General features: G+C 32.2%; 2 protein-coding genes across 2 annotated transcripts; one reads left to right on the forward strand and one right to left on the reverse strand.

The window, feature by feature from the left end:
* Positions 1-1,309: 1,309 nt before the first annotated feature.
* On the forward strand, positions 1,310-8,913 carry phtm (phantom). The gene is made up of 8 exons (XM_068773984.1): positions 1,310-1,472; positions 3,495-3,819; positions 4,817-4,962; positions 5,621-5,820; positions 5,902-6,352; positions 6,463-6,609; positions 6,683-6,857; positions 8,637-8,913. The coding sequence occupies exons 2-8, from the start codon at positions 3,501-3,503 to the stop codon at positions 8,816-8,818; spliced, it is 1,620 nt and encodes a 539-aa protein (XP_068630085.1). The 5' UTR covers positions 1,310-1,472; positions 3,495-3,500; the 3' UTR covers positions 8,819-8,913.
* Positions 8,914-9,056: 143 nt separating this feature from the next.
* On the reverse strand, positions 9,057-12,328 carry LOC137930588 (cytochrome P450 18a1-like). Its single transcript, XM_068773882.1, has 6 exons — positions 11,810-12,328; positions 11,467-11,588; positions 11,134-11,358; positions 10,827-11,031; positions 10,480-10,744; positions 9,057-10,396 (listed from the first exon to the last, which is right to left on the reverse strand). The coding sequence occupies exons 1-6, from the start codon at positions 12,192-12,194 to the stop codon at positions 9,979-9,981; spliced, it is 1,620 nt and encodes a 539-aa protein (XP_068629983.1). The 5' UTR covers positions 12,195-12,328; the 3' UTR covers positions 9,057-9,978.
* Positions 12,329-26,785: the final 14,457 nt, after the last annotated feature.

Below are 26,785 nucleotides of genomic sequence, written 5' to 3' on the forward strand. Positions count from 1 at the left end.
CTCCCGTAATAGCATCCGTAAATTTAAAGTTAGGAGGGTTCAAACCCCGCCCTGATCTAAATAGAGTACATAGTAATCAGGCTTTTTTCGTGATCACTTTAGCAAATACTTCCATTTGAAAATATTTTATACCTAGAAATGTTAAAAATAAACAAAAATTAGTAAGTCCTATTAAGACTTTTTATACTAGTTTTTGTTCATTGTCGAATTCGTCAAGGAAGTTTGTTAAATGTTAACATTATATTATAACTTTACACCCTATAGGGTGTATTATAGTTAATTAGTATGTATAGTCGCTTCTTTTCGCTAAAAACATACTCTTCAGTTATAATATATAAAGTAATACTGTTCAGAAACCAAGAAGATAATAAGTAATAAAAGAAACTTTTGAAATAACCATTGCGACATGTATTCTTCTCTTCTATTTCCTGTTTTAAGTTTACATCTTAACATATTTAAAATTAATTTAACACATACAATCCGAAGCAATATGCACGAAATCGAACGACGCCTGGAGTGCCAATTTTTGTTATTTACTGATTTGACATTTTAAATGGCCGGCTAAACGTATTAAAATGCAGCGAGACGCGATGTTTGGCTTTATCTGCCTCCGCCATTTAATGTTGTGTAAATAGCGCAATAGTGATCAGAGCGCACGCAGGCGAAGCGTTTAAGAAAAAAAGATTAAGTGCAAAGAACATATGCATTTATATCAAACCGTTTCATTTTATATAATCCTTTTATTATTTTATTTCGCAAATAAGGAAAAGACTTATTTGTAAAACAATTAAAGCAACTGCTTGCAAACAAAATCTATGTTTATGCTTTTAAGAGGTTTATTATATTTCTTCGTGTATTATCGATTACATGAAATTTTATCATTTCTTCATAGTGTTTACATGATAATTCTGGTACAAACTGATATGTATATAAAGTAGTTGTTTACACTTAATGTAAATATGTGACGGCTTAAAAAGCTGTCCTGAAATTACGTTACAAAAGGGGTATTCATAAGAGAAATTGCTTTTTATTTTAAAAATGCTTAGAATGCATATTAGACACATTTTGTTTTGAAATAATAGTAATAAGTGTTTATTTATTTAAATACTAAATATAGCAATTTGTTTGCAACGCAAAACATAACGAGTGGCTTATAATATCTACCTGGAAAAAAAGCGAGAGGCGCTTTGTAGGTTGTGTATAAATCGTTTCTGGAAATATTTAAAGATATGGAATAAAAAAATAATCGAATCCCATGCCGAATTGAATAACAAATTTCGGTAAAACGCTCTGAAACATAAGTATTAACAGCAGTCAACGGTCGGCGGGCCACGTGACGAGTGGTCTAGGTTGACCAAAAAGGGGATAGGTGTCGCGGCGGTAGCTTGACAACGCTCGCATCGGCATCGCGTCTATACTTACTGTGACATCATTCTTGTCAAGATATAACATCACCTGCAAAGAAATAACAGGTTAGTCTATTAACAATATATGTAACTTAACGATTAAAATGAAACTCGCCTTGTATTATGTACGGCGCTTTGTTTCCTTATTCTTTTTTCGAGCGGCTTGTTCACGTGCGCTGTCAATTTTTCATGTTGGCAGCGCTGAGCCGACCAGAGATTAGATGTTGTAATTTTTAAAGTCGACATTGAATTGTCGAAAACTGCATTAAAAATAAATGAAATTACTGCGTAAATAAATTAGATAAGAAATATTATTACTGCACAATGTTATGTTAGTAACATTATAATAAAAGATAGCGTTATTGTTATCATATGATAATAATGTTACTTAAAATAATTGAATAATAATGTTTCTGAAATTTTTTTTTTAACTTTGTCAGTGAAGTGCTTTGATTTTATTGTTATAACAGTAATTTTTTTTAATAGAATACCAAAAAGGTTAATTAGTGGAAATCCCATTGAACCATTGACGCAGATACATAATTTTAAATTTATCAGGAACTGTGTTTTATATTTACGAATTAAAAATGGCGTATTATCAGTAATTGGATCTCCGGTTTCATTTAATTATCATAATTCATAAATAAATATCATAAAGCGCTAAGGCAATAAGTTGTAAATACATGAACCATTTCGCGTCATAATGACAATGAATTTATATTATTATTATTATTAAATTGTGATAAATTTAGGTAATGGTCAGTATTAAATTATAATTAAAATCCGAGGATGGGTAACTATGAGTATAATTTTGGATAAAATGTTTTTTCTATATTAACTATACAAACAAGATTGTTATCTTAGATAATGCTTGTAACGGATTGATTTTTATCAGTTAAGACATGGCATATAAAAACTGTAAAAACTAACGTCGATGGATAGGTAAGAAAGGTAGATTTTCAATAACTAGTCAGAAAAAGCATAGTAAAATATTAATGAGGTTTTTTACAAAGGATTTCTTCATTATATTAGGTTAGGAAATAGATGTAAAATCTGTATTTATAAATAGTACAGGCTGGTTGAGATGATATTAAAAATATAACTTTTTAAAAAAGAAACTGGTTGATAAAATTTTGTTTGGATTTATTTTTCATCAATTTTCCTTTCTGTCAAAACGAATGAATCAAGCGAAAAATTGGATACGTAAAAAAAAGTTTGATGGTTAAGAAACTAAAGCCGTGTAAGTCCTTGGTGACTTTTTCGATTCGGAAATTTTGATGTCAAAGATACACCTCGTTCTGATTACTCAATAACGGATACAGTGGATCAACACCGGCTTATTGGTATTATATCGCGACTGCAAAATTGAAAATTGACCACAAACCCGTTTTGATCCATTTAAAAATACTTGTATACCCAACACTTTCCAAATGGGTCAAAAAGTATATTTGTACCAAACGGATTCACTGAAAGAAATCTAACGAACCGTCTTCATATTTGCGATTCTTTAATGAGGCATTATGAAAACGAGCCGTTTTTGAAGTGATCGATAACTGGTGATGAAAATTGGATCACGAACGTCCAGAACTTGCGGAAAAGGTCGTGGTCGCAGATCGGTTAGGTTTCACAGATATTGACAAAACCCGAGTTTACTCACTACAAGGTGATGCTGTATGTATGGTTGAAATAAAAGGGCATTATTTATGTAAGAGCTTTTACCGTCTTAGAACCAGACAGAATCATCGATTCGAATGTCTAAATGCCACATGATGATATTAAAACAAGAATTTGGGAGAAACTAGCCGGAATCATTAACAGTAAGGGTGTGAATTTTCATTATGATAAGATTTGTATAGTCTAGCTATACAAATCATTCGCTGCTGAGCAAAAACAAGAGAGTTTGGCTGGAAGACACAACATCTACCATATAACACTGACCATGCATGAAAGATCTTTGTTACCGACCTATTTATACGTGTTTGGTAAAAAAAAATGAAATTAAAGTTTCTAAAACTATGTTGGTAATCCTCCTAAATTATTTGAATGTAAATTTTTGATTACATTTATATTATTTTTTGTTGTTTACAGTGTAAAATGGACTTTATATTTTTGTGGCTTGTTACTTTTGTATTGGGATTTTGGATTTTTAAAAAGATGAAGGAATGGCAAAGTTTGCCTCCTGGTCCTTGGGGGTTACCTATTGTAGGATTTTTGCCGTTTATAAATAAACTTCAACCACATTTGACCTTAACTAAGGTATCTAAAGAGTACGGCCCAATATATGGAATAGGAATGGGGAGTGTTTACGCGGTGGTGTTGTCAGATCACAAATTGATCAGGGAAGCTTTTGCCAAAGACGCTTTCGCAGGACGGGCTCCATTATATCTTACACATGGTATAATGCATGGAAATGGTGAGTTTTTCAACATATCTGTAATAAGCTAATTAAATTTAAATTAATGTTACAATATATATTATAATTATTACTATACCGTATCGCCGGACAGAGTTACTACCAGAAAATGCAGAAGTTATTTCAAAGCTTATCATTAACAAGTTAAAGATGCGTTTAAATAGGCGCATAACATGAGTCTACATCTATCGTTTTCAACTTACGGACGAGTTCTTTTACTATTATGTTAAATGATAGAGTTATAATAAATGAGTTATTAAACAACTTTAAATAGAAAATATTAATATTTTTTTAATATTTGTAGACATTCATTACAATCATTTGTTCCTTTTATCCTGTTTATAAAGGTGCGGTTGAAGTAGCGCTATATTAATTTTTAAAGGAGTGAATGTATAGCTCATTTGTTGTTAAATAATGTATAATATATTCTATCTAAAATCAATCGTTTCCAAAATTACATGTAACACAAATAATACAAGTATACCATTGTAATACAATGAATTTAATACAAGTGTAAAACTAAGAGAACTTTCCTTGATCCATCCAATCCATAGCGAAGCCGGGCCGGTGCTCGAGGCTCACAGTCCGCGTATCTGAGTCAGGGAGGCTTCTTTGCAATGCCTTCACCTTCATCGACCGGATTCCTCTCCCTGGCTTACCAAATTTTAAATGATCTTAACAATGTTCCGTTAGCTCGTTCGCTCTTCACAGGATTAAATCCTTTAGCAGATTAAAGAATGTTTTCACTGTTATATGAAATTCACTACAAATTTATTCTTAGTTATTGCGTCCACTGTTAGACAAAGGCCTCTCTAATAAATTTATCATAGTATTGGCTAGAAGTATCCTATGATGACCTTGATTATGTCGTCTGTCAATTTTGTGCGTGGACGTCCTACTGCGCTCGACGGTCAGTGGTCTTCACTACAAAACCTGAGGGCTCCAATTGTAAGAAATAAGTAATGTTATAATATTAAAATGCGTATCATACTTTAAGGTATTATTTGTGCTGAAGGTGGGTTATGGAAAGATCAACGCAAGTTAATAACAATGTGGTTGAAAAGTTTTGGTATGAGCAAGCATAGCGTGTCCCGTGAAAAATTAGAAAATCGCATAGCTGCCGGCGTCAACGAGCTACTTCAAGTATTTATAACTGTTACTTAATAAAATTACTAAAGCTTAAATTTTCAAAATGTATCTTTATTGGTTATAGTAAATGAAATTTATTAAAACTGTATTACACTGCTGTATAATCCTGATAGATATCCAACAAGACCGGTTGGGAGTGGCGTGCATCCAGCATCTTGCGACGATTTTAACAAGGTTGTCTTTCCACTGTGTGGATGTTTTACGCTTTGCTTGGCGTCCCGTGATTTCCACCAGAAAACCTAAAGGCGCCAGCGGCCTTGTGCAAATTTTACAGTCGTTTTAAAGTTAACTTGAAAGAAAAAGAATGAGCATGTCGGTCTAGACATAGCTAATTCAGTATAGCTAAAGACATTATTAAATAATTTTCTACATTTTTTAAAATTAAATATCTATAAATGATATTCATATTTATATCGCATGCAAAATTTTCATAACTAACAAAAACCGGCATTATTGCCCGAGAGTGACCTTTTGATGGCACTGACAAATGTTACCAAGATCCGCAACAGAATAAACTACAATCCTCGAATTTTGTTTTTATAATGCTCGGAAGGCGACCGTCACAGTGGTCCGATGCATGTTTAGGAATATTTTACATGCGATTTAAATTTGTGTTGTTGGAAATGTTAAGCTTATAATATTAAAATTTTAGAACGTTAAGGAAACTTCTGGAACACCCATCGATCTATTGTACATGGTAACAAATTCCCTTGGTAATGTTGTAAATGAAATTATTTTTGGATATAAATATCCATCAGATGATAAAACTTGGAAATGGTTTAGACAAATACAGGAAGAAGGATGTCATGAAATGGGAGTGGCAGGTGCTGTAAATTTTTTGCCTTTTGTTCGGTAAGTATATCTATGTTGCGTTTGTTCAAGTATTAACTTTTTGTGTGTTTAAGTATGTAACTCATATTTTTATCATTTTAGTTTCTTTTCATCGTCTACTAGGAACACAATAAAGATGTTAACTCGTGGACAGGCACAAACACATAGACTTTACGCAGCCATTGTAGAAAAGCGCCGAAAAATTCTGAAATTAGAGACACCAAAAGGTGCTGAATATGCTTTACATAAAAATTTGTTCGACGAACATCCAAAAGGATTCATAAAATGTATCAAATACAGCAAATATGCGACTGAAACCGAGGAGCATTACTTTGATCCCGAAATTCTTATAGAAACAGATGGTGAATGTATTCTAGATAATTTTCTTTTCGAACAAAAGAAAAGATTCGACAGCGGCGATGAGAATGCAAAATACATGACAGATGAACAGATGTATTATCTACTCGCGGACATGTTTGGGGCAGGCCTTGATACGACGTCGGTCACTCTCGCTTGGTTTTTGTTATATATGGCTGTGTACCCGGAAGAGCAGGTACAAGTCTTTATGCATCGCCAGTTACCGCCTAAGCACTTTACTTTTAATTAACTATGTAAATTAATTTTGTATTCTGTTTAAGTTTTACTATAACAATGTATTTGCAGGAGATCGTCCGTCGAGAGATTTTATCCGTTTTAATTGACGATAATGATTGCGATTATACAAAGTTACCTCGTTTAATGGCAGCTATTTGCGAAACGCAGCGCATTCGCTCAATTGTACCAATTGGTATACCTCATGGATGCACTGAAGTATGTTTTACTAGATAACAAGCTTTATATGAATATACACACATATGCTATGAATCTATAAATTATATTACAGGATACTTATCTGAGCGATTATAGAATACCTAAGGGCAGTATGGTAATCCCTCTACAATGGGCACTTCATATGGATCCGGATGTTTGGGAGAATCCCGAAAAATTCAATCCAAACCGCTTTTTAGATGCCGACGGAAATTTACTCAAGCCTCAAGAATTTATACCTTTTCAAACAGGTTTCAAGCCTACTTTATATATCTTTATTTGTTAATAACTTTACTTAAATGACCTAGTGTCTGGTGCAGTTCGATTCTCATGCAATGAACGGATTTGATTTCATTTAAAGGATTTTACCGTTCAAGATCGTGCAGTACGGAATTGAGATTGAATAATCTATATTCTGTAATTTGGTAGTAGGTAGCGGATATCGTTTTACCAATATAAAATAATTATCAGAGTCACGAGTTAAAAATATGTATTCCTTTTTATAAAATACACTTTCATTTAAAATAGCATTTTATTATTCATTGAAAAATGTTGTTTTCCCGTTGGGATTTACAGCGCTACGTTATATAGAAGGCAAAGCGCTGAGGACAGTGAGGAAGGAAAGTATAGTGACCAAGCTTAAAGGGCTTCCTCAAAAGAATACGTCCAGACCTTTACATTAGATATTTCACTAGATTAGAGTTCTTTTTTTTTCTTTACGTTTTTTCTTTCTCTTTTTTTTAATTTTTTGGATACTCAAGGAATAAGAAAATAAAGAAACATAGAAATGAATTTTAGTCTTAATTGCGTAATGGAGTTACACGTTTTTTTTTTAAATATGCATCTTCACAATTTTGTTTTTATTTTTTGCTAAGCATAACTTTATTTATTTAATATTCTTTATTGTACACGTTAAGACACATTTAATAAGTTTTACAATAATATACAAAAAAGTACAATGGACGGTCTTATTACACAAGGCAATCTCTTACAGACAACCATAGTATGGAAAAGGTAAAAGTACTAATAATGGGTAGTTTACGTGTACAAAAAATAAATATTTACAAACAAACGAACCTAAACATACATACATACGTATATAACATATATATACTTATAATAAATAAGGTTTAATACATATTATAAATATAATACAATAATAAAAACATCTAACAGACTTCGATTAGTATTGGTTCGATGGCACTTGACTCAGAAAGAAACAGAAGAAGAAACAGAAATGAATTAAGAGATTATAGATAATTATAGGTTTAGTAAATGGTTTTTAACCATTTTCTTGAAAATAGGTAGTGAGTTAGTACGTCTTATATTCAGCGGTAAATCATTCCACAATCGAACAGCCTTTATCGCTAACATAAATAATTAACAATGCATATAAAAAGTTCCAGCTAACTTTTCTCAAGCAAGTTATCGCATTGCTAATACTCGTATTATAAACATCTTAAAGCCTATGCGTCTTAATTCCGTTACATAATAATTAAATTTACTTTATTAAAATTTAATTTAATGTAGAATTTCTCGAATAGATTTAAGCGAGATATATCGTTTGACGCATTATAATGTTAATTTTGATTTCGTTATTAATGAATATGTTGTGTACTTATGAAATTGTAGTGTTTTTGTATTTTCATATATTTTTGCATATACAGGGTGATTGGTTATAAATGTTATATATTTAAGAGGAAGAATGCAAAGTTCATTTCACATAAAATTTTAAATCTTTTAAATTTGTTTCCTATAAATCTGTATAAAGTGATCACTGAATATGAAACATTGTTTTTCTTTTGGTATGCCAATAATTTCACAGTCTGCAGGGACAAAAAGTAAACAATAATCATTTTAAATATCTAGTAATCCGAATTTTGAAAATACTTTTTCTTATTATTTATTGAGTTATTTATTATTTCTTCAACCTTTAATTTTTCAAAAGAGTACCGTACATTAATTTAGAGCAAATAATTTCATGTATTTAAAGTTTGTGTATCTATATTCATTTTCATATATTGTTTTAGGAAAGCGTATGTGTCCAGGCGATGAACTCTCTCGCATGATGTCATGTGGATTAATAACTCGTCTTTTTCGCCATGTGCGAGTGCAGTTAGCCGCTGAACCTCCAACTGAAGAGGAGATGCAAGGAACTGTTGGTGTTACTTTGTCACCGCCGAAAACTTTGTTCGTGTGTGTACCGATTTAGAGTACAAGTTATAGTAGATGTAGATACTTATTGTCCCCAAGATCAAATAATGCATTTATTGTCTTTTGTCATAAAATAAATCTGTAGTAAAGAAACTTGTTAACCAACTTTTATTTTAGTGACAAAGAGGAAAGTAAAGATTACTTTTGAGTATGCTGAAAGGTGGGATGGAAACTTAAACAACACATTATATTTCTAGAAATAATTTCATTGTTTATTTTTAAAACTACATTTGTAATCACATTAAAACGAAGCGGTATTTACAAAGCGAAACAACATTAATGGTACTTTTGTTACAAAGGGCGGAGTAATAGCGAACTGTATATAGTTTCAGTTGTACATTCTATTTTATATGCAACTTGGTTGCTAGCAAATTGTGTTTTATTTTAAAACAATTAATAAGTCTTTCAAGTTAAAGATAATAACAATAATGAACTTAAAACGACGAGAACTAACGCTCCTAGACTAGGTACTGGTTCTACGCTACCATGGAATGTTACTACGTATATTGCTCATGATAGGTACATAAAACACTAATTATATAAATGATGAACACGTGCAAGTCTTAACAAATACAAAATTAAATGTAACGCAACTTGAGATCACACTCAGCAGAATCACTCTCACAAGTGGTAGACTAATAAATAATGATCTAGATTAAACAATATTTTGGTATAGGAAACTAGAGCTTAAGATTTCATTACATCAAATAACATTTACGTAACTGTACCATACAATATATGTGATATAATCCGATCACGCAGATCGAAATCCCGTAATACTGCAGTCATACAAATTCATAATCTCAACGATGGGAATTTACTGTATATACTTAATTAAAGATCGGTCTATATGTAATTGAACACTTTATGCACAGCCTCGACCATCGCTCCCGCGATATCGTCACTTAAATATTAAACACTTAATTTAATTGTCATCGATACGCTCTAAAACGAGTGATCATTGAATACTGGTGGGTATGTGGGTATTGTGGCAAACATGAGCGTAGCTAGGTAGCTGCGAATAGTTTCGCGTAACTGAAGCTCCTGTCATATTACATCAAGATGAAATGTGATGGCAATGTCATAGCCTCATCGTACTTTTAGCGAGATTATTCGCTAAATATCCTAGATACGCCCATGGCGGCAAAGGGAGCGGTTTTAGTGTGCTCCAACATGGCGCAAGTGGGAGTGATCAGATGCAAAGGTTGGCGCGTTAGGAAAGACACGCGGCAAGAATTGCACGCGGAATGGTTTCGGAGCAATAGTGGCCCCGACCGTGCCTTCCAAAGACGGAGGAGCAGCGCCGGCTTCCATTTGTACATCGAACTGGTGCATCATGCTTGAAAAGAACATAAACATCTCCATACGGGCCAGAACGTCTCCTAAACACATGCGACGGCCGACTCCAAATGGCATGAAGAACTCTGGACGCTTTATTTTTCCGGCATCATCGATGAACCTGCTCGGATTGAATTTGTTTGGCTCATCCCAAAGGTTAGGGTCCATATGTACGCAATTGATGAGCGGTATAACCTGCGAACCTGCGGGAATCCTGTAGCCGTTGAGGTGGACGTCCCTGATGAAGAAAATTTTTTTTTAATAAGAATACCCATGATTGGACTCGGGTAAAACATGGTTAAATTTTAGAATATTACTCACTTAGTCGGCGAGTGGGTTGTAGCAAGAGGGACAATGCTTGACATACGCAATGTTTCCAAGATTGTCGATTCAGTGTATATCAGGTTGGGCATATCTTCAACGCTAGGTAAACGGTCTCTGCCAACAACGCGGTCTAATTCCTCTTGTACTCGCCTCTTTACGTCAGGATTTCTAATCATAAAGACAATCATCCACAAAAGAGACGATTTGATAGTCTCCATTCCAGCGGAAAACAGATCTCCAAGAATTTGTTTGATTTGAAGCTCTGAAAATAATTTTATTTTATTAAACTATGCCAATGTTTTTTATTATTAAAACGATGTTACTTGAATTAAATATATACGTACCATGATCTCTGCCTTCGAAAAGTTCCCCGGCCCTGCCTTCATTTTTAGCTTTTTCAATTTCAATCAAATAGACATCAATGAGGTCTCTAGCATTATCAACATCAAGAGTTTCGCGGTGTTCATCTATCAATGTTTGATAGAAAGCAAACATTTCTTCACGATTTTTTGCTACTTTCTCCTGTGCAAGAGCTTTGCCGGGCAGATACTAAAATAAAAAATAGGATTAAATATTTGTTAATGAAAATGTATTTAACACAGAGAAATATTTCTTTTAAACATTTACTGACAAAAAGTATGTTATACGTACATTGTATAGAGGTATATATTCTCCGTAGTGTATTTCACCGAATAGTCGCATGCCTTCCTCAATGAGATGGTTCAGCCTCGCAAAACGTAAATCACCGTCACTGAAGCGTACGGACATTGTGATACCGCAAATTACATTTGATACGCACAAAGCGAGCAACGGGTTCGCGTCTATAGGCGCGCTTTCCGACCGTTGCAAGTTAGCTATCAAATCGTAAACCTCACTCTGCGAATATAAAACGTTGTAATTAGCATAACTGTTGTATTTACCCGTTAACTTTTTCATTTAATTTGCCAACAAATTTCACTTTTAGAGTATAACTTGTATACTGACCTTAATTCTACTTTCCATAATTTTCTTGCCATTGCCCATGTAAGACATTCCAAATTCACGAAGTTTTTCGTGTAGGAACCGGCGTTGGTTTTTCCACAAGCGGCCTTCACTGTTGATGATACCTGAACAGAGGGAGGCGTTTATCGAAACTGTATGCATGTGGGCGGCGCTCTTGAGCGCGGGAGGGCCGGCAACGTGCACGTGCACAAGTCCGCCCCGACACTTTATATATTAATAGCAAGTTTAAAAATTAATAATTATTCTATTGGATTAATAATCAAATTCTGAGTATTTCATTTTTTTTTCCAAAAGACAATATAGAAAAATAATTTGAATAACTTACCGAGACCATCTAAAGTATGCATCAACGGAGTACTAGGACGTCCGGTAAACTCTTCGCGGCGAAAAGCTTCCCTTATTAATTTGTAGTCGCTGAGTACGATCGTCAACTGGTTGCCGAGTCGAGCCGAGAACAGAGCACCATAGTTTCTTGCGAGTTCCAGGAAGGTTTTATGACGAACGCCCAGGAAAGGTAGATAGCCGACAACAGGCGGTCCCCAAGGTCCCGGGGGCAGTTTCCGCATTTCCCGGAGCAGAGTAGACAGTTTCGACGCCAGGTAGACCACGCCCGCAGCCAGCACCAGAGGTAACGTCGTCCGCGAACTACAATAGCTCACAACTTGCCACAGCGCCCACAGGATTTTAGAGTTTGTGAATATCGATAACATATTTGCAGTTTTTATTTAACAGATCGAATATGATATTGACTTGTGTTAATGAATTAAACGTAACATTAGCGCGCGGAGCGTAAATCGCGACAATATGGTACGATGAACGTCGTGTTTGTATATCGCGTGCGACCGACGCTTGCGCACTGGCGCGCCGCTGGCGTGGCCTTGCCAATAAATACGCGCGGGGTGGCGCGCGCGCAGGTTCGTCCCACCGGCGCTCCTCTCTCCGCCGCTTTTCCATCAGTTGCCTGCTACGAGAGTCGTAGCGTATTGTCGTAGACAACTTTTAATTTCAGCCTCTTAACGGAATTTTTCTTTTTGAGTTACAACTTTAACGTTTAATATTCTCAATTAAATGTCTGTTACTCAATGAATACATTGAAGTTCAATTTAAATCTCGGTTATTCTCACATCGCATACAAAATTCTATACATGATGTGATTATGCTTGCATGCATTGTTAGAATCTTGACTTTGATGATGACCTCCCCGGCGGTACGTACAAGAATGCTTGTTGATCTCAATTCATGAGCTGGCGTTAAATTCGGCGTGGGGTGAGAGGGGCTATCGAGGTCGCGCGGGAGTGCATGCAGATGATAAGATTAACGAATTGCGTAAGTTGGCGCGAGGCAAGGTGACGGCGGGTCGTCGACTCGCACCTAAGAGCCTTGGGCGAAGTTCTACGCCGTTCGACCTCTACCTAACAATTAAATATCACTTTATTTTTTATTTCACATATGACTCCTAAAATTAATAATATTAAGTGCCAACTCGAAGATGTAGTATTTTTATCGCGAATGTATAACTTATTTATAAACTTACGAATTAAGCTGATAACGTACTTTAAGGACATTATAAACAAACTGTGTTTCATTAGAGAATTTTTAAAACACGTTTTGCGTATTTTTCTTAAGATATACCAGATGCATGTTATGTTGATTAAAATATTTGTGCAGCTGTGTAACTATCCCAGCAATGACGAGTAAAAGGTACTCAAATAATTAAAAAAAAGATGCGAATCATTGGTCTTGTCACGAATTATACTTCGAATAAAACTTACGTAAGTTACATCACTCGCCTTACGAAAGAAATAGTTTTTAAAATTTAACTTTATTAATTCATTGAGTTAACTTCGTAAACATATATAAATTGATATCAATTTATAAAGCAATAAACTTATAACACTGTCTTATCGCTTAATAAAAACATTAACTGTAGGCACTACGTGGTATCTCTAGTAAGCAAAATGATATAAACTATACTTATTCATTAAAGTTTTTCTTATCAATTATGTTTAACATCGTTGCAGTAGCAGTGAGCCGCGGTAGGTCAGTGACAAGCGTGATTTATTTCTTGGAATTTTTTTGGGTTCAATTCCTTTCATTATTGTAATTTCAGCCATGCGTCGTCCACGGCAGGATGTAAACCTCCTCCATAGATTTTTGCTTACACCAATTGTATGCGGCTCGCATCCAACTTCTTTCAACAACCTTAACATGGTCACAGACCTTTTTGGTAAATGTCTAATGCTGCGCATGCCGGTCCGTGGTCTCGAATACAGAACCTTATTGCCCCAACTGTCTTACATTCTGCGCACTATTTGGCTTGCCTACTGTCAATTCGCTGGACTATGTCGGTTAGTTTCGTTCTTCTACGGATCTCCTCATTTAATATCGTAGAGAAATGACAAACAACATATCTCCAACTTGACAAGGAGATCCGAAGTATAAGATCAATTCTTTTACAATTATAATATGAAATATGAAATATTTAATAGTATCTTGGATTTATAAATTCTTCCACGTGTTATTGTTTACGTGGAAATACTAAAATATTAATTAAACATAAATAGCACATTAATTTACTTAATCATATAATCCCACATATTTATGTTTTATTACGACGGATATAACTCTTATTCTAATTTATTCATTAAAACTATTCACCTATAACATAATGTTATGTTTTACAATAATGTTATGTATAATTTATACATCTAGCAATAGTAGGATGTACTTGTAACTTTAGAAGCAATGACGTTGTTTAATTTATTTCGAAATGTAAACATATTTTTTTTCTGCCTACTAAATTAACTTGTGTATTTTTGGTTTAAAATTTGGGTCGTGAATAATATTAAAATAGAATAAATATAAAAACTCTTGCCTCTTTTAATATTTCAATTTCACGAGCTGTTCACTTTAGTGCTGTCGAAAGATTTCAGTGAAAACTGATTTTTAACTGAGCACACTTAAACCTCGTCAATTAAAATATATAAGTAACGTTCCAGTTATAACATCCAAGGTTGCAATATAAACAGTGAATTAAATAGAATATCAACTCGAATAGATTACAATTTTGCAATTTCATAACTCAGGTCATTAATGCTAAAATTAAAATATAATTTGAATAAGTGATGGTGTTTTTATTTTGGCTTGATTTATTATGAAATAATGTTTATTTATGTTTTAGTAATATTTCCATTGGTATCTATGAAATAAATACAGTGTTTTAAATTTATTAATGTTGTAAAAAATATTGCGTTGGAAATAGTTTCGAAGAAAGCTTACGGCGCAGGAAGATGTTTTGTTCAGCATAATTTGATTTGGCGTTCCATTCGGTTATGACCATTACTAAACTTAAACAAACCTCATTCAAAAGCTGTTGACAAAAATACAAAAAAGTACAAAAAATAATATTAATGACCACAAATAAAGTTTCGTGAAAATTGTACGTTTCGTTCTAATTATTTCGCCTTGAAAATTTTAAACATTTACTTAAGACCAAAATGATCTTAATCATTGTATTAATTACATAAATTTATGCAATGTCTAAATGCTACATTTTAAGTTTAAATGTCTGTAAAAATCTGAATTGCATATTAAATATTTTCTAAGGGCTAGCAACTTGTAGCTTGATATAATAGATTTCGTATATAGTTAATGTAGATTGCATAGTTCATAGTTATGGTGTTGTGATTTCTACCATACCTAGATTAAATTTTCGAGTCACGTAATGTGAACGCCCTGTAGACCCGGATAAGAGGTCAACGACCGTCCCTTATATGCCATTATATACTTAAAGTTTGTGCACTCATTTGTCAATTTTATTGTGTGAGCGGTTAGTAAGGAAATAAATTTTGGAACAATCTTTCCGTGTAGAATGCTCGGATATTTTGATATCTCTCTCGGATATATGATATATCATACGTTACATATATATGACTGTTGTTAAAGTGTCTAATGACTATTGTATACATTTTAAATAATGTAATAAACATTATTTTAACTTATTTAAAGCACATTAAAATAAAACCTTTACCAGTGAAGATTTTTTTGTGTAGATCAAAAAATACTTATTAACATTCTGTACATTTGTTATAAATAATTTAATAAAAAAATCCCACTCTTAGCGCTAAGGTAATAAATAGCTAGCTGGCTATTTATTAACTATCACTAAGTAATACTTAAAAGAAATGTTTTTGATACTTTGAAATGAAACGTCAGCATAAAAATTTTAAATTCGTCCTGCTCAAACACATTAATTGCCATCATAAAACGTAAGATACCAATAGATGATTTATTTTAAAAGTGATCAGTCATCAGAAAAATTGACAGCAAACTTTTTTTCTTATGTTCATTACATATAATTCTTTGTGTAAAATATACGCATTCATTATTTTTTTGTTGATATGCATTCTTATTTTAATTAATATTTATATATCACTATAATATTTTATGATCACATATTTTTGTTTCTTTAATATATAATTTGTGATACATGAAATACATATTTTATTAAAAATATGTATATATATATATTTTTTAAATTTACCATGTGTTGACGTCTTTGAAAAAAAAAAAAGACACGAGTGCTGGTATTTTACGATGTAACGCTATTACATTTTAGTTAAAGCATTATTATACAACGAACGGAATTTAATTGATATTAATTACTACACTACTATAGGAAAAGAGATAATCAGAGGACAACCTTAGGAACAGGTTATCGAGATATGTTTTAAAAAATGTTGACAATATGGAAAAATATTTATACTTTGATGCAATGCGGTTAGAAAATTTGTTGATGAAAATACAAATGCGTACTTACCTTTGACGCATATTCATAATCTTTATTCGTTGTTTACGATCAGAAATTTATCTTTCTTCGAGGAAATAACGAAAACATTCGAATCTTAAACATCCTGTATGATCTCGACAAAAACATAATTAAAAACATGTTTTTTCTTCCGATGCGCTAAGTATAAATAGATATGGAGATATTATTATATAAGCTTAAGTCATAATATTTTGGAGAAAATATGTTTGGGTAAATTTATGCTACGCATTATACATCAGTACGTTCGAATAAAGAACATTTATTTACTATATTAAAATGTTTTTACTCAATGGCAAACAAAAGTCATAATGTATTTCATTTTTAGTTATTGCGGATTGGGTGGTTGAATCAATCATTGTGTCTATTGCCACCGATTATCATCAATCATTGCGATGACACAGTTACTATTTCTCTGTTCGTGAAACATAATACACTTGTTCTTATTTTTTTAAAAATTCTTGACTAGATTCGAACGTATTTGGGAACAAAAATTATTCAAATGCCATTTCACTTACTTAAAAATACTGATAAAGTTCTGAATAGTTTAGTAAAAAAATGTATATTATAAAGATTTAGACAGATTAAAAAATCGCTAACCTTTATACAAAATAAAACCCAATTGCATTCGTTATAAATACGGTACATTCATTATCATACATCTTACGCATACAGGACCTAATGGCATTTTTAAGTTAACTAAAGGTATTACCATCCATTTCTACTAATATAAAAATTAAAAACATCTAAAATCAAAGAGTAAAACACGTAAGTAAAGCAAAACGTCAAAACTTGTCTAAATACCTTATAAAAATTAATTACAACAAATTTACGTATAATGCGATATGATTCACAGCAAAATGACGACGAAAGCAACAATGAAACAGTTAGTTGTTAAATTATACTTGTCAAGAGAATTTAATATGGACGAATTGGGTACTTCTACCATATCCATAGTCCCATAAATCAACGTAAAGTCGAAACCTACACTACGGTTTATATTACTTTATCTAAAATTTGTTTTAAGTTGTACTTGTAAGAACCAACCACTCTAAGAAAAAAATACTTTGAAACTTTCTAAACGACACATAGATGATGTATGTTTCTACAAACATTAGAGCGATGGATGAAATCGCTAACAAATCTTGAAATGTTACTTTGATTTGTAGTAGGAATATTAGAGTTAACAAGAAATGAAGCGCAAATGGCATGAAGCAGCCAAATAGCAAATGAATATTTCTATTTAAAAAAAAAAAAACAATAACATTAATGCGTTTTAAAGCCGAATAAAATACACTATTAAGGGGCTGTTGAATAAAGCAGCTCCACTTAAAATAATTTTTAAGAAAGATTTATGAAGTAGCATTTTTATCTGTGTTCATCAAAAGTTTGTAAAGGTGTGAAAGTAAAATTGTAAGGTATATTTGTTAAGCAAAAAGTTTGCAGTACAGGTGGAAAACCTGTCATTACAAATAAATAATAAAGGCGTATCTGCGGCACTTGATATATGAAATTGAACAGTTTTACTACACAGGTAAGCACAGAAAGGTAAAATTAGTCAAAACGCGTGACTGTTCTACTTAATGTTAAATACCTACGCAAGTACGTGATCTAGATTACGAAAAATTATTAACATCAGATACTTGTAGCACGCTCTTACGCTGAGCGGAACTAAGTGCGGATGGTAGAGGAAGTAAGGGTACACGTTGACCGTTGTACCGTTTAAAATATTATTGAGCTTCCATCTATCTCTATGTTAATTGTTCATTATTATCCAAAACTTGGAACAATGGCGTAAAAATCCTGAACAAGAGCTGATTTTTATCTCATGCAATTAGATTAATGCGTACACTTTCTGATTCTTTATTTGTTAAAATATTTTACACATATTCAACGATTAGTTGAAAAATAATTAAAATTAAAAAGTAAATTTTATCTAGTGCTATAACAACACTAGTAGTGCAGTGAAATGAATTAGTCTCTAGATAAAACAAATATATTTTGTGTTACTTTTGAATGTATGACTTTCAAGTGTACATCAAATTGTTAATGTATTACGAGCATATAGTGTACATAAATGTAAACATGTTCATGGTTTGTCATATAAAATTTCATATGGAGGCCCATTGAAAATTAATAATAAATAAAATGCTACATTATCTGTGTATTTTCTCCCCACATTACTTAAATTTTATAAATGTCGTAAAGTGCGTTTCTGAAGTGTGTTGCAGATTCATCAATTCCTTTTCTTCTTGTCTTGTAAAAATCTTATACGTAGGCAATCGTTAACCATGTTCGTTACTGATTACTATGCTATAATAGTTAGTGATGCACAATGAAGACAATTTGTATCATTCGTGAGTCACGTTTTACGAACGCTGTACAAAGGTGCAAGTCTAAATAATATGCCTGTTTCCTATCTCCGAGAATACTGTATGCATTGTCTTAAAATTCATTAGATAAATAATAAAAATTTTAACTAAAACTTGAACTCATATTTTTAATTAATTTTCTATAAAGTTTTGATTAAAAAAATTATTAATGTTAGTTTTATTTTCGTTTAACAATTCAACAAAGCTTTTCATAAAAATTATTAAAAATTCAAAACAAAAATATATTTAATTATTCATTGTACACAGTTCCTCCAAATAACTGTTTATTGGGATTATTTCGAACAATATAATGTAATTATTTACACGTTTTCTACTTAAGAAGAGGTTATATCAGCGAAATGTGTAACTTTATAAAAGGTATTATGTTTTGTCCCATACTCACAAGTTACGTTATGGCCGCAGTGCTTTACACAATTTTGTCTTTTAACACGCTGCATCAATGTTTTTTTAAGAACTATCGCTATAGACACCTGAAAGACATCTTAAATATCTTTTTCTGTGATTTGTATGATTACGGCTCCGTCTCAATTTTTATATCACACCATTAGACCCTAGATATAGCCAGAACACAAAACACACTAGTTTATGTATATATATATCAAACATTTAGGGATCTTTTAGATCCCCTACATGTTTATCAATCTGAATGGTCCTTTCCAGAGAAAAACGTTGTAACTGCAAACATTTATTTACAATTGCTAGTGCAATTAGGGACTGTCTCACAAATCTTTCACATATATTTTTGTATAAAATAATGGTTATTAACTCGTAAAAAATACGGAAAAATGTCATTGTTATCGATCAGGTGTATCACTTACAACCGTCTTACAAACAATTGTCTCAAAACTGTTAAAAAATTACAAGCAAGAAATAAGAGAAATTCTGATTTAATTTATTTTCGTTTCTGTTAGCTCAAAACAAATTTTCATTGATTTTATTCAATTTATACTTTCATTTTTTAATCCTTATTTAAAATAACTTAATTCACACTCTTTATATAAGTAGCAGAATGCAGGCCGTGCCTACCAGGCCAGACAAAAAACTACGGAGTAGGCTTCTGTCCTACAGGGGACGTACTATGGCTGTACTCATGATGATGGTGCTATAATTATATTTAAATATTTATAAATACTAACATATAATAACAAAAACTATGTCAAACTAAATGTTTTCATTTTTCATCTCATTGCTGCCGAGATAATAAAAATCTAATCATCAAAATTGTTAAAACATTAATTTTAAAACGTTTTTTTATTTAATTCCCTTTCAATTCATGTCATGGTCGCACTTTATCTGCTTGTCCGTGACACGAGTATAAAGATACTTTAATTTTGATCATCATAAAAAAAATATTATAGTATGAATAATTATAGTGACCTTCAATATGCGAAAAGTAGGTGACACATTTTTTTGCGCTACCTATACATTCATGATAACTTCGCGCGATAACCGGGGCCCTATAATCAGCAGTTGCGTGCCCTGTTCGCTTTTTGTAAAATGTACGCAGAGAAAAATGCAGCGAGCTCAAATTTCTTCTAGCTTATAAAAGTAAGTAAAGCTTTTTAATACTTACCTAACAATTTAATAATAGCTTCAATGTCGTCGTCATTTTAACCATAGAAGCCTACTACAAAGCATAGGCTTCCCCCCAAATATCTATTGGGGACCATTACCGCACCGCAGGCGTGAATCGTGGCGATCATGGTTTCCAATCCGCCTGGATTGGAGTTCGCAGTGTGGTATATATTACGCAAAGGACGGGGAGCATCATTATCTGGAAACATATTTATGAGTAGTAGCAATCCTACATAATCTATAATATATATAAATATAAATATTATTTATATACGTATAAATTATAAGGTTGTATCCCGAAAACGTAACCCACGACCTACGATCGCAAGTCTTAGTCCTCTACCACTAGGCTACCACTGCTTACAAATAATAGCTTAGAGCTACTGAATTGAATAATATTTGTTTGTGAATAATGCGGAAAATATGTGACGATACTTTTACAGTAACCTGTATGCAAATTTTGATTCGATTTACACTTTTCACATAACATTTTTTATGTGCTGTAGGTTTTAGTTTATGCGTTTGATTTGCAAAACGGGTCCATTTGTAAATTATATAACACCATAAATCCATATGAATCGCCTTATAAAATCGATACAATTCAGTATGTGGACCACCACCACATACTGTCACTTCGATAATAATGACGTTTTTAAGTTTAACCGTTATAAAATCTTTTTGCTGTTTTGAAGTAAATAAAGAGTTCTATTTTTAAATACTCGAACAGTGCAAATGTTATCTACTCATAAATTTATTGTTATATTACATATTGTATGTATAGAACATTGTATAACTACGGGATATAAATTTATTATCAATATCAAACATCATTTATTGGTATAGGATGAAGAAAAAGTGTGTAGTGAAACAATGTCTTCCCCATACCGTTCTCCCCGTTACTGATGTTTGTGATTATCTGGACACGAAGTACTTTTCATTTTTTATATGCCTCACCACCATTTTCTATCTTTTGCAGCACGAAGCGCGACATGAGAATTGGTATCAACTGGTAAGCGGATTTGGTCCGACCAACCGACGTGAGTGCGATATCTTGGACGTTTGCCCTCGATTCTTCTAGTCACAATTACTTGTTCGAGGATTTGGCCGTCCTTCCTAGCCGAAAAATATCAATACTCGGCGTAGGATGGTAGAAAGTCTGGTTTAGTTTGCGTTTAGTTCACTGAATTTGCAATATCTTTCTCCAGCACCACATCTTGAAAGTATCGTATCGTTTTTAGCTCTTTCTCTCGTTTAGTTTTTTTTAAGATGAAATTACGCAAGTATTAGCTATTAGGACATCTAATGCTCGATGTAGCTCTTCCATAGATTAAATCCCAATAAGACCTATGGATGCTGCCACAACCCAGAGTCTTTAGACGACCTTGACTAGGTCGTCTGTCTATCTAATAAGTCCTATGCTGCGCTGGCTAGTCCTTGGTCTCCACTCCAGAACTTTAAGACCCCATTCATGATCTGTTCTGGGTGCTACGTCACCTGCAAATTGCTACTTCATGTTGCTAATTCGCTGGGTGATGTTACTTTCGTAACTATTAGTTAAACGAAATAAGAACATTTTTTCGTAAAAAATCGTCTTCGAAATTATACGAATAAATGTCCTAACCTCATCTGCGAACGTCTATAATGTGCTTCAGAACGAACGGAGTTCTAGCCGGAAATATTAATTTAATTTGTAGTAAAGTGTTTTATGTAAATAAAAATGTTATTATTTAAATTATAGAGCACAATTTAGCGTGAACGTTAAACACTTAAAGCTTATTATTTTTCAATTGAATTTAGTTCGATGGTACCAACCGCAGTAGGATTCGCATGTCTCTACTTGGAAGTATTGCGTCTACTTACCCGAACTTCGCCGTGTCGAAATCGTAATGTTTTCCCGGGACTGTAACGTAACCCGAAACTCTTCTCGAGTTACGTATTAAGCATAACTCACGTATTGTACGTTATGCAAGCAGCTAACGATGGCGAATGAGAAACATGTGCCATGTTTATTTCAATGTGTAAATATCTATTTGTTATTTATTTATTTAACACTCTTTATTGAACACATACCATAGTAAAAAAATAATTCTACACAAAAATACACGAAAGGTTGTAATACTTGAAGCAATTTGTTACAGATAACCATACTACGGAAACGGGGAAAAGAAAAATAGCGAGCATTCGATATACACTAATAATGAGTACATTAAAATAAATAGTGAGAAAAATAAAAATAAATAAAAAAATGTCCCAATCAACTTAGATGAAGTTCGCAATCTCGTTAGAGAGAGAAAAAAAAGAATCTAAAATTTATTAATTAATTGAAATATTAATTGTTAAGAAAACAGTCCCGAAACTTTTTGTTGACGGAGTAGAGCATCTGTTGTCACCAATCACCTAAATAAGTCTGCGTTCGTTGTAAGAGATTGTGCGTAACACAGATATAAATAACGTATAAATGTAAATTCTAAAGTATCTATAAATTTTTTTTTGTTTCCCTTTTCTCTTTATTTTTAAGAAAAAAAGTACAATCACGTTTAAAAAAATTGGAAATTAAACCACTATGGAGCGTTTCTCAGTATGGGACAGAATTAGGAAATAAAACTTAATTTAGATAAAGTTATTCCACCGTTTGAAGGGCAGGGAAGGTTCTAGATCATTCATGTTGAACTTTAGATGAATAAAGAAGCTTTTTTTCGATGAGTTTACAAATCATTGCACTTTAATGGCAACAGTTCTTTTTCTATTTATTCTCTTGTTAAGGTAGTCGGAATAAGCTGGATGCAGGCCGCTTTCAACAAGTCCCATTGCAACATTCTACAGTTAAAATTATGATGATGACGTATTCATTCAAAAAAAGAGATGTTTGATCCAAAATAACTTGTTGGTTAACTTTGAAAAATACTAATTTGTTTACGACCCCACGCCTCTGATTTAAGCTGTAAGTTTGCTTGTAGGCTGTACTTGCGTACAAATGTGAAGTAGTTTGAGATACCCTATATTATATTTTAATTACCCAAGAAATTTTCACATATGTACAAACTGATCACTCTGTTTTTGTAATCATAAGAATAAGGAATCTAAATTTTGAAAACAAATCCTTTCGCTTATAAGAGGTAAGATACAGATAGATTTTACAAAATTCCGATTTGAGGAGCGTTGATTAAGTTCACGATGGGGAAAGGGAACAATTAGTAACAAATAGTTTTACGATAGTTTAATATATATAAAAACAGGATATTGTATAAGAAACTTTACGATGTAAACTGACATTCAATAAATTACTTCAATTTTGTATATGTTAGAAAGAAACTATATTTATTTTAGTTTAAATATTAACTTTACATGAAAGTAATAATAAGAAAAACATGATAGTTTTGTTTTAATTCAAAATCGAAATATTTTTATTCAAGTAGAAATTGATATGCACATTTGAATCGTCGATTATTTTAACATTAAGCAATAAGTCGGGCAGAAACTCAATAGTTGACATCAGTACGTATAATATCATCCATGTAAATGAATCAACAAATCAAGTTTGCGATAAACCAAAAGCTCTTGAATTAAAAATAAGATTTATTTATTTTAGATTTGTTACTAAGAAAAAGAAGGTTTAAAATATTACTAGGAACTTTATTATATATACGTAACCGTGAAGGATCTGTTACCTTTTTAAAAGCAAAATTAGATGTTACGATTCTTTTTTTTTTTTTGCTATAATGTGTTGTCACTATTTTATATAAGCAATTTTTAAGTTATGCAATATTTTTTTAGTTACCGATAAAAAAACTAAGTTATGCATCATAATTATTAACTTTTGTTGTATCGTGGACCGTAATGAGTCAGTGTGGTGAAATTCGGAAAGTCCCCAATAACCGGTGATCATGTGGAATATTTTGATACATTTACTTTCCATATTATTGATTTTTAAATTTGGTTCTATTTGTATGAGCTTTGATTTAATAACTCAATAAATTCTGCACATTATTAACAAATTAACTAGAGTTCTTATCTGGTCTTGTCTGAACGAGATGGATTCGGCAAGTAAGCGACAACGCGCTTACTTTGCTTCAGGGTTGAGTTTAGTCTAGCCCGTCTAAATCCGCAACAAATCACAGCAGACCATTGATGTCGTTGAGGATACAGCAAACTCCCTCTAATGAACCGAGGTGAGTGATCCTGTAGAATGCTACCTCCACTACACTAGAGTAGTATGAAAGAAAGTTCCCTCCTCTTTCATATATGCTCTGCACAGAAGACTTCCTAATAAAATTAAGAAAATCCAACGTTATCATAGAGTTCTACAACACTCAATAAAAATATTATTGTTTAGGTTGTTTGGTAGGTTTGATTACAGTTGGAATTTTTATATTACCTAGTTTACAGTAGAAAGTATTTAAAAGGATTTTCAATATATTAACCCCACCTACTTGATGTGTTTATACCATATATTAGTACATTCTATACTGTGAAATAGTATTTAAAGAAATACAAAAGAAAGTAAATAAGTTTTTATTACAGGTTACAAATTTGTCAATAAGAAAAACATACAAAGGTATACGAATAGACTATCTAATACCATAAAAAATAAAAAACTCTCTCTCACTTTTCAATGTGTCGCAATTCCTTTTTCTGCATAATGATGTTACCAACACCAATCACGGCTTTTAAAATGACGCATAACTTACCGGATCCAAAACCCGAAAAGGTTACAAAAGGCAAATCGCGCTTTTGTTCAAAGATCTATAAAAAATAAACGAAAATCACATAAAAAACAATGTATTCACGAGTGACCTCTACACTGCTAAGTTGTTACAAGATTTGCAAGTGTATGGTTTTATCTTTCTTAATAATATAATACAGAAGTATTATACGGTTTACGGAGATATATAGGGTAATTGGTTATATGCGTAAAAACTTTAAAGGGATGAATATCAAAGTCATTAGTTATATTCGTGATCAATTAATATATGATACACTCTATCAAAAAATCAATGGTTTTAGAAATAATAAATAACGTAACGAATATTAGAAGAAAAAGCTAACAGATTTGGAATTTTTTACCTGCGAAACATTACGCGATCGATAAGCTATATTATTTTCAGACATTAAGAACTACAGTTATTTATAGTTTCTGTTATTACTGCCGTGAACGTCTCTCTCGTCTCCTTATTCTACGTTACAAACAAGCTAAAGTTTCTCTTACAGACACAGGTCAATCAAACCAGGATGCAGCTGCACGGCTAATCGTCATTCTCAAATCTGTGCACCTAGTTTTGTACGAACTATCGGGTCAACGAACTGTTTAGAGCGTAGCGAGTGTTATGCAGGCGCAACCAATCGATAAAGAGGCTTGCGTAAACTTGCACGCCCTCCTTAGGGATACAACGCCATGCAATATTTATCCATTAATAAATTTATTTCGAAATATTCCACCATTTCAGAAGAGAGTGTCCCAATATTACGTATCAAACTACATATATCATTAAGAAGTAATTTTAATGTTAAACTGCATAATTATATTCAATAGGATGAAATCATATTACTTTTTATTGCTACTTATAGAAATTTCAGATAAAACTGATTTATTGAACTGTAGATTTCATTTTAGTATGCCGAAAAGTTTTTTGATTTTTTTAGGAATTAGTTCCATTAGATAAAAATACCGAAGTTATTTTAAATATTTATTATTAAACAGCAAAATAACGTACAGCTTAATCTTGAAAACTTGAAACCGCCATATCAACTTATAGAAAAATTCTTAACAATTAATTGAAGTAACATAGAAATACTTAATTAAACTTAAAATTGCAATAAAAAGCAAAGAAATTTCATGAAAAAAACTAAGCTAATAAAAACTTTCCCACGAAAGTAGGTTATGATTAACATAAACATCTACAAGCGTTTGTTATTTATAAATGTATATTGTCAATTGTCATTGAAATTGTCAATTAACAACAAGAAAAGAATGAAATAAATTAATAAATGTGTGTGTGCGCAATAATCGAGTAATAGATAATTTTATTAAAACTGTATAGGTGTTGATTTAATACAGGAGACCGTATAGCAACTAATACAACTTTGTTAACATTTTTATATTAATATTCATATCTCTTAGTATTTATTTAACCGCACCGACGTTTGCTCACGTGTCTTCCAACGTTGCAAATAAATTTCTCATAAATTCACCGATGACGTCACCAAAAATTTGCCAACGTCGTAGTACGTAGGTCATTTGATAACCTACTTAAACGATTGCGTTCGAAAAATCTTAACATAATTCATAGATCGTGCTAGAATTGTTTAGCAACTATATTTTTTTAATCACATTTTTAACTTAATATCTTTGAGTTACAGTCCTAATTAAGATCTCTTGGATTTATTGCAGAAAAGTAAGAGTTAGACATTTTTGGAGACTCTGAAAACTCTCTCCAAGAATATGATGCTTAAAAACTATTCTTGAATTATTTACTTCTTTATTTTTTATATTATCGGTGTAATGAAAGTA

This window comes from Battus philenor, unplaced genomic scaffold (genome assembly GCF_028537555.1).
Source record: "Battus philenor isolate CCGP_79_NKW_IND1 unplaced genomic scaffold, ilBatPhil1.0.hap1 SCAF_6, whole genome shotgun sequence".
NCBI lineage: Eukaryota > Metazoa > Arthropoda > Insecta > Lepidoptera > Papilionidae > Battus > Battus philenor.

Coding starts and splice junctions, on each gene's coding strand:
- phtm (XM_068773984.1), top strand. CDS start 3,501: ATGGACTTTATATTTTTGTGGCTTGTTACTTTTGTATTGGGATTTTGG. Junction 3,820..4,816: donor TGGTATAATGCATGGAAATG/GTGAGTTTTTCA, acceptor TCATACTTTAAG/GTATTATTTGTGCTGAAGGT. Junction 6,610..6,682: donor TACCTCATGGATGCACTGAA/GTATGTTTTACT, acceptor ATTATATTACAG/GATACTTATCTGAGCGATTA.
- LOC137930588 (XM_068773882.1), bottom strand. CDS start 12,194: ATGTTATCGATATTCACAAACTCTAAAATCCTGTGGGCGCTGTGGCAA. Junction 10,745..10,826: donor TTTCGAAGGCAGAGATCATG/GTACGTATATAT, acceptor AATTATTTTCAG/AGCTTCAAATCAAACAAATT. Junction 10,397..10,479: donor ACAACCCACTCGCCGACTAA/GTGAGTAATATT, acceptor TTTCTTCATCAG/GGACGTCCACCTCAACGGCT.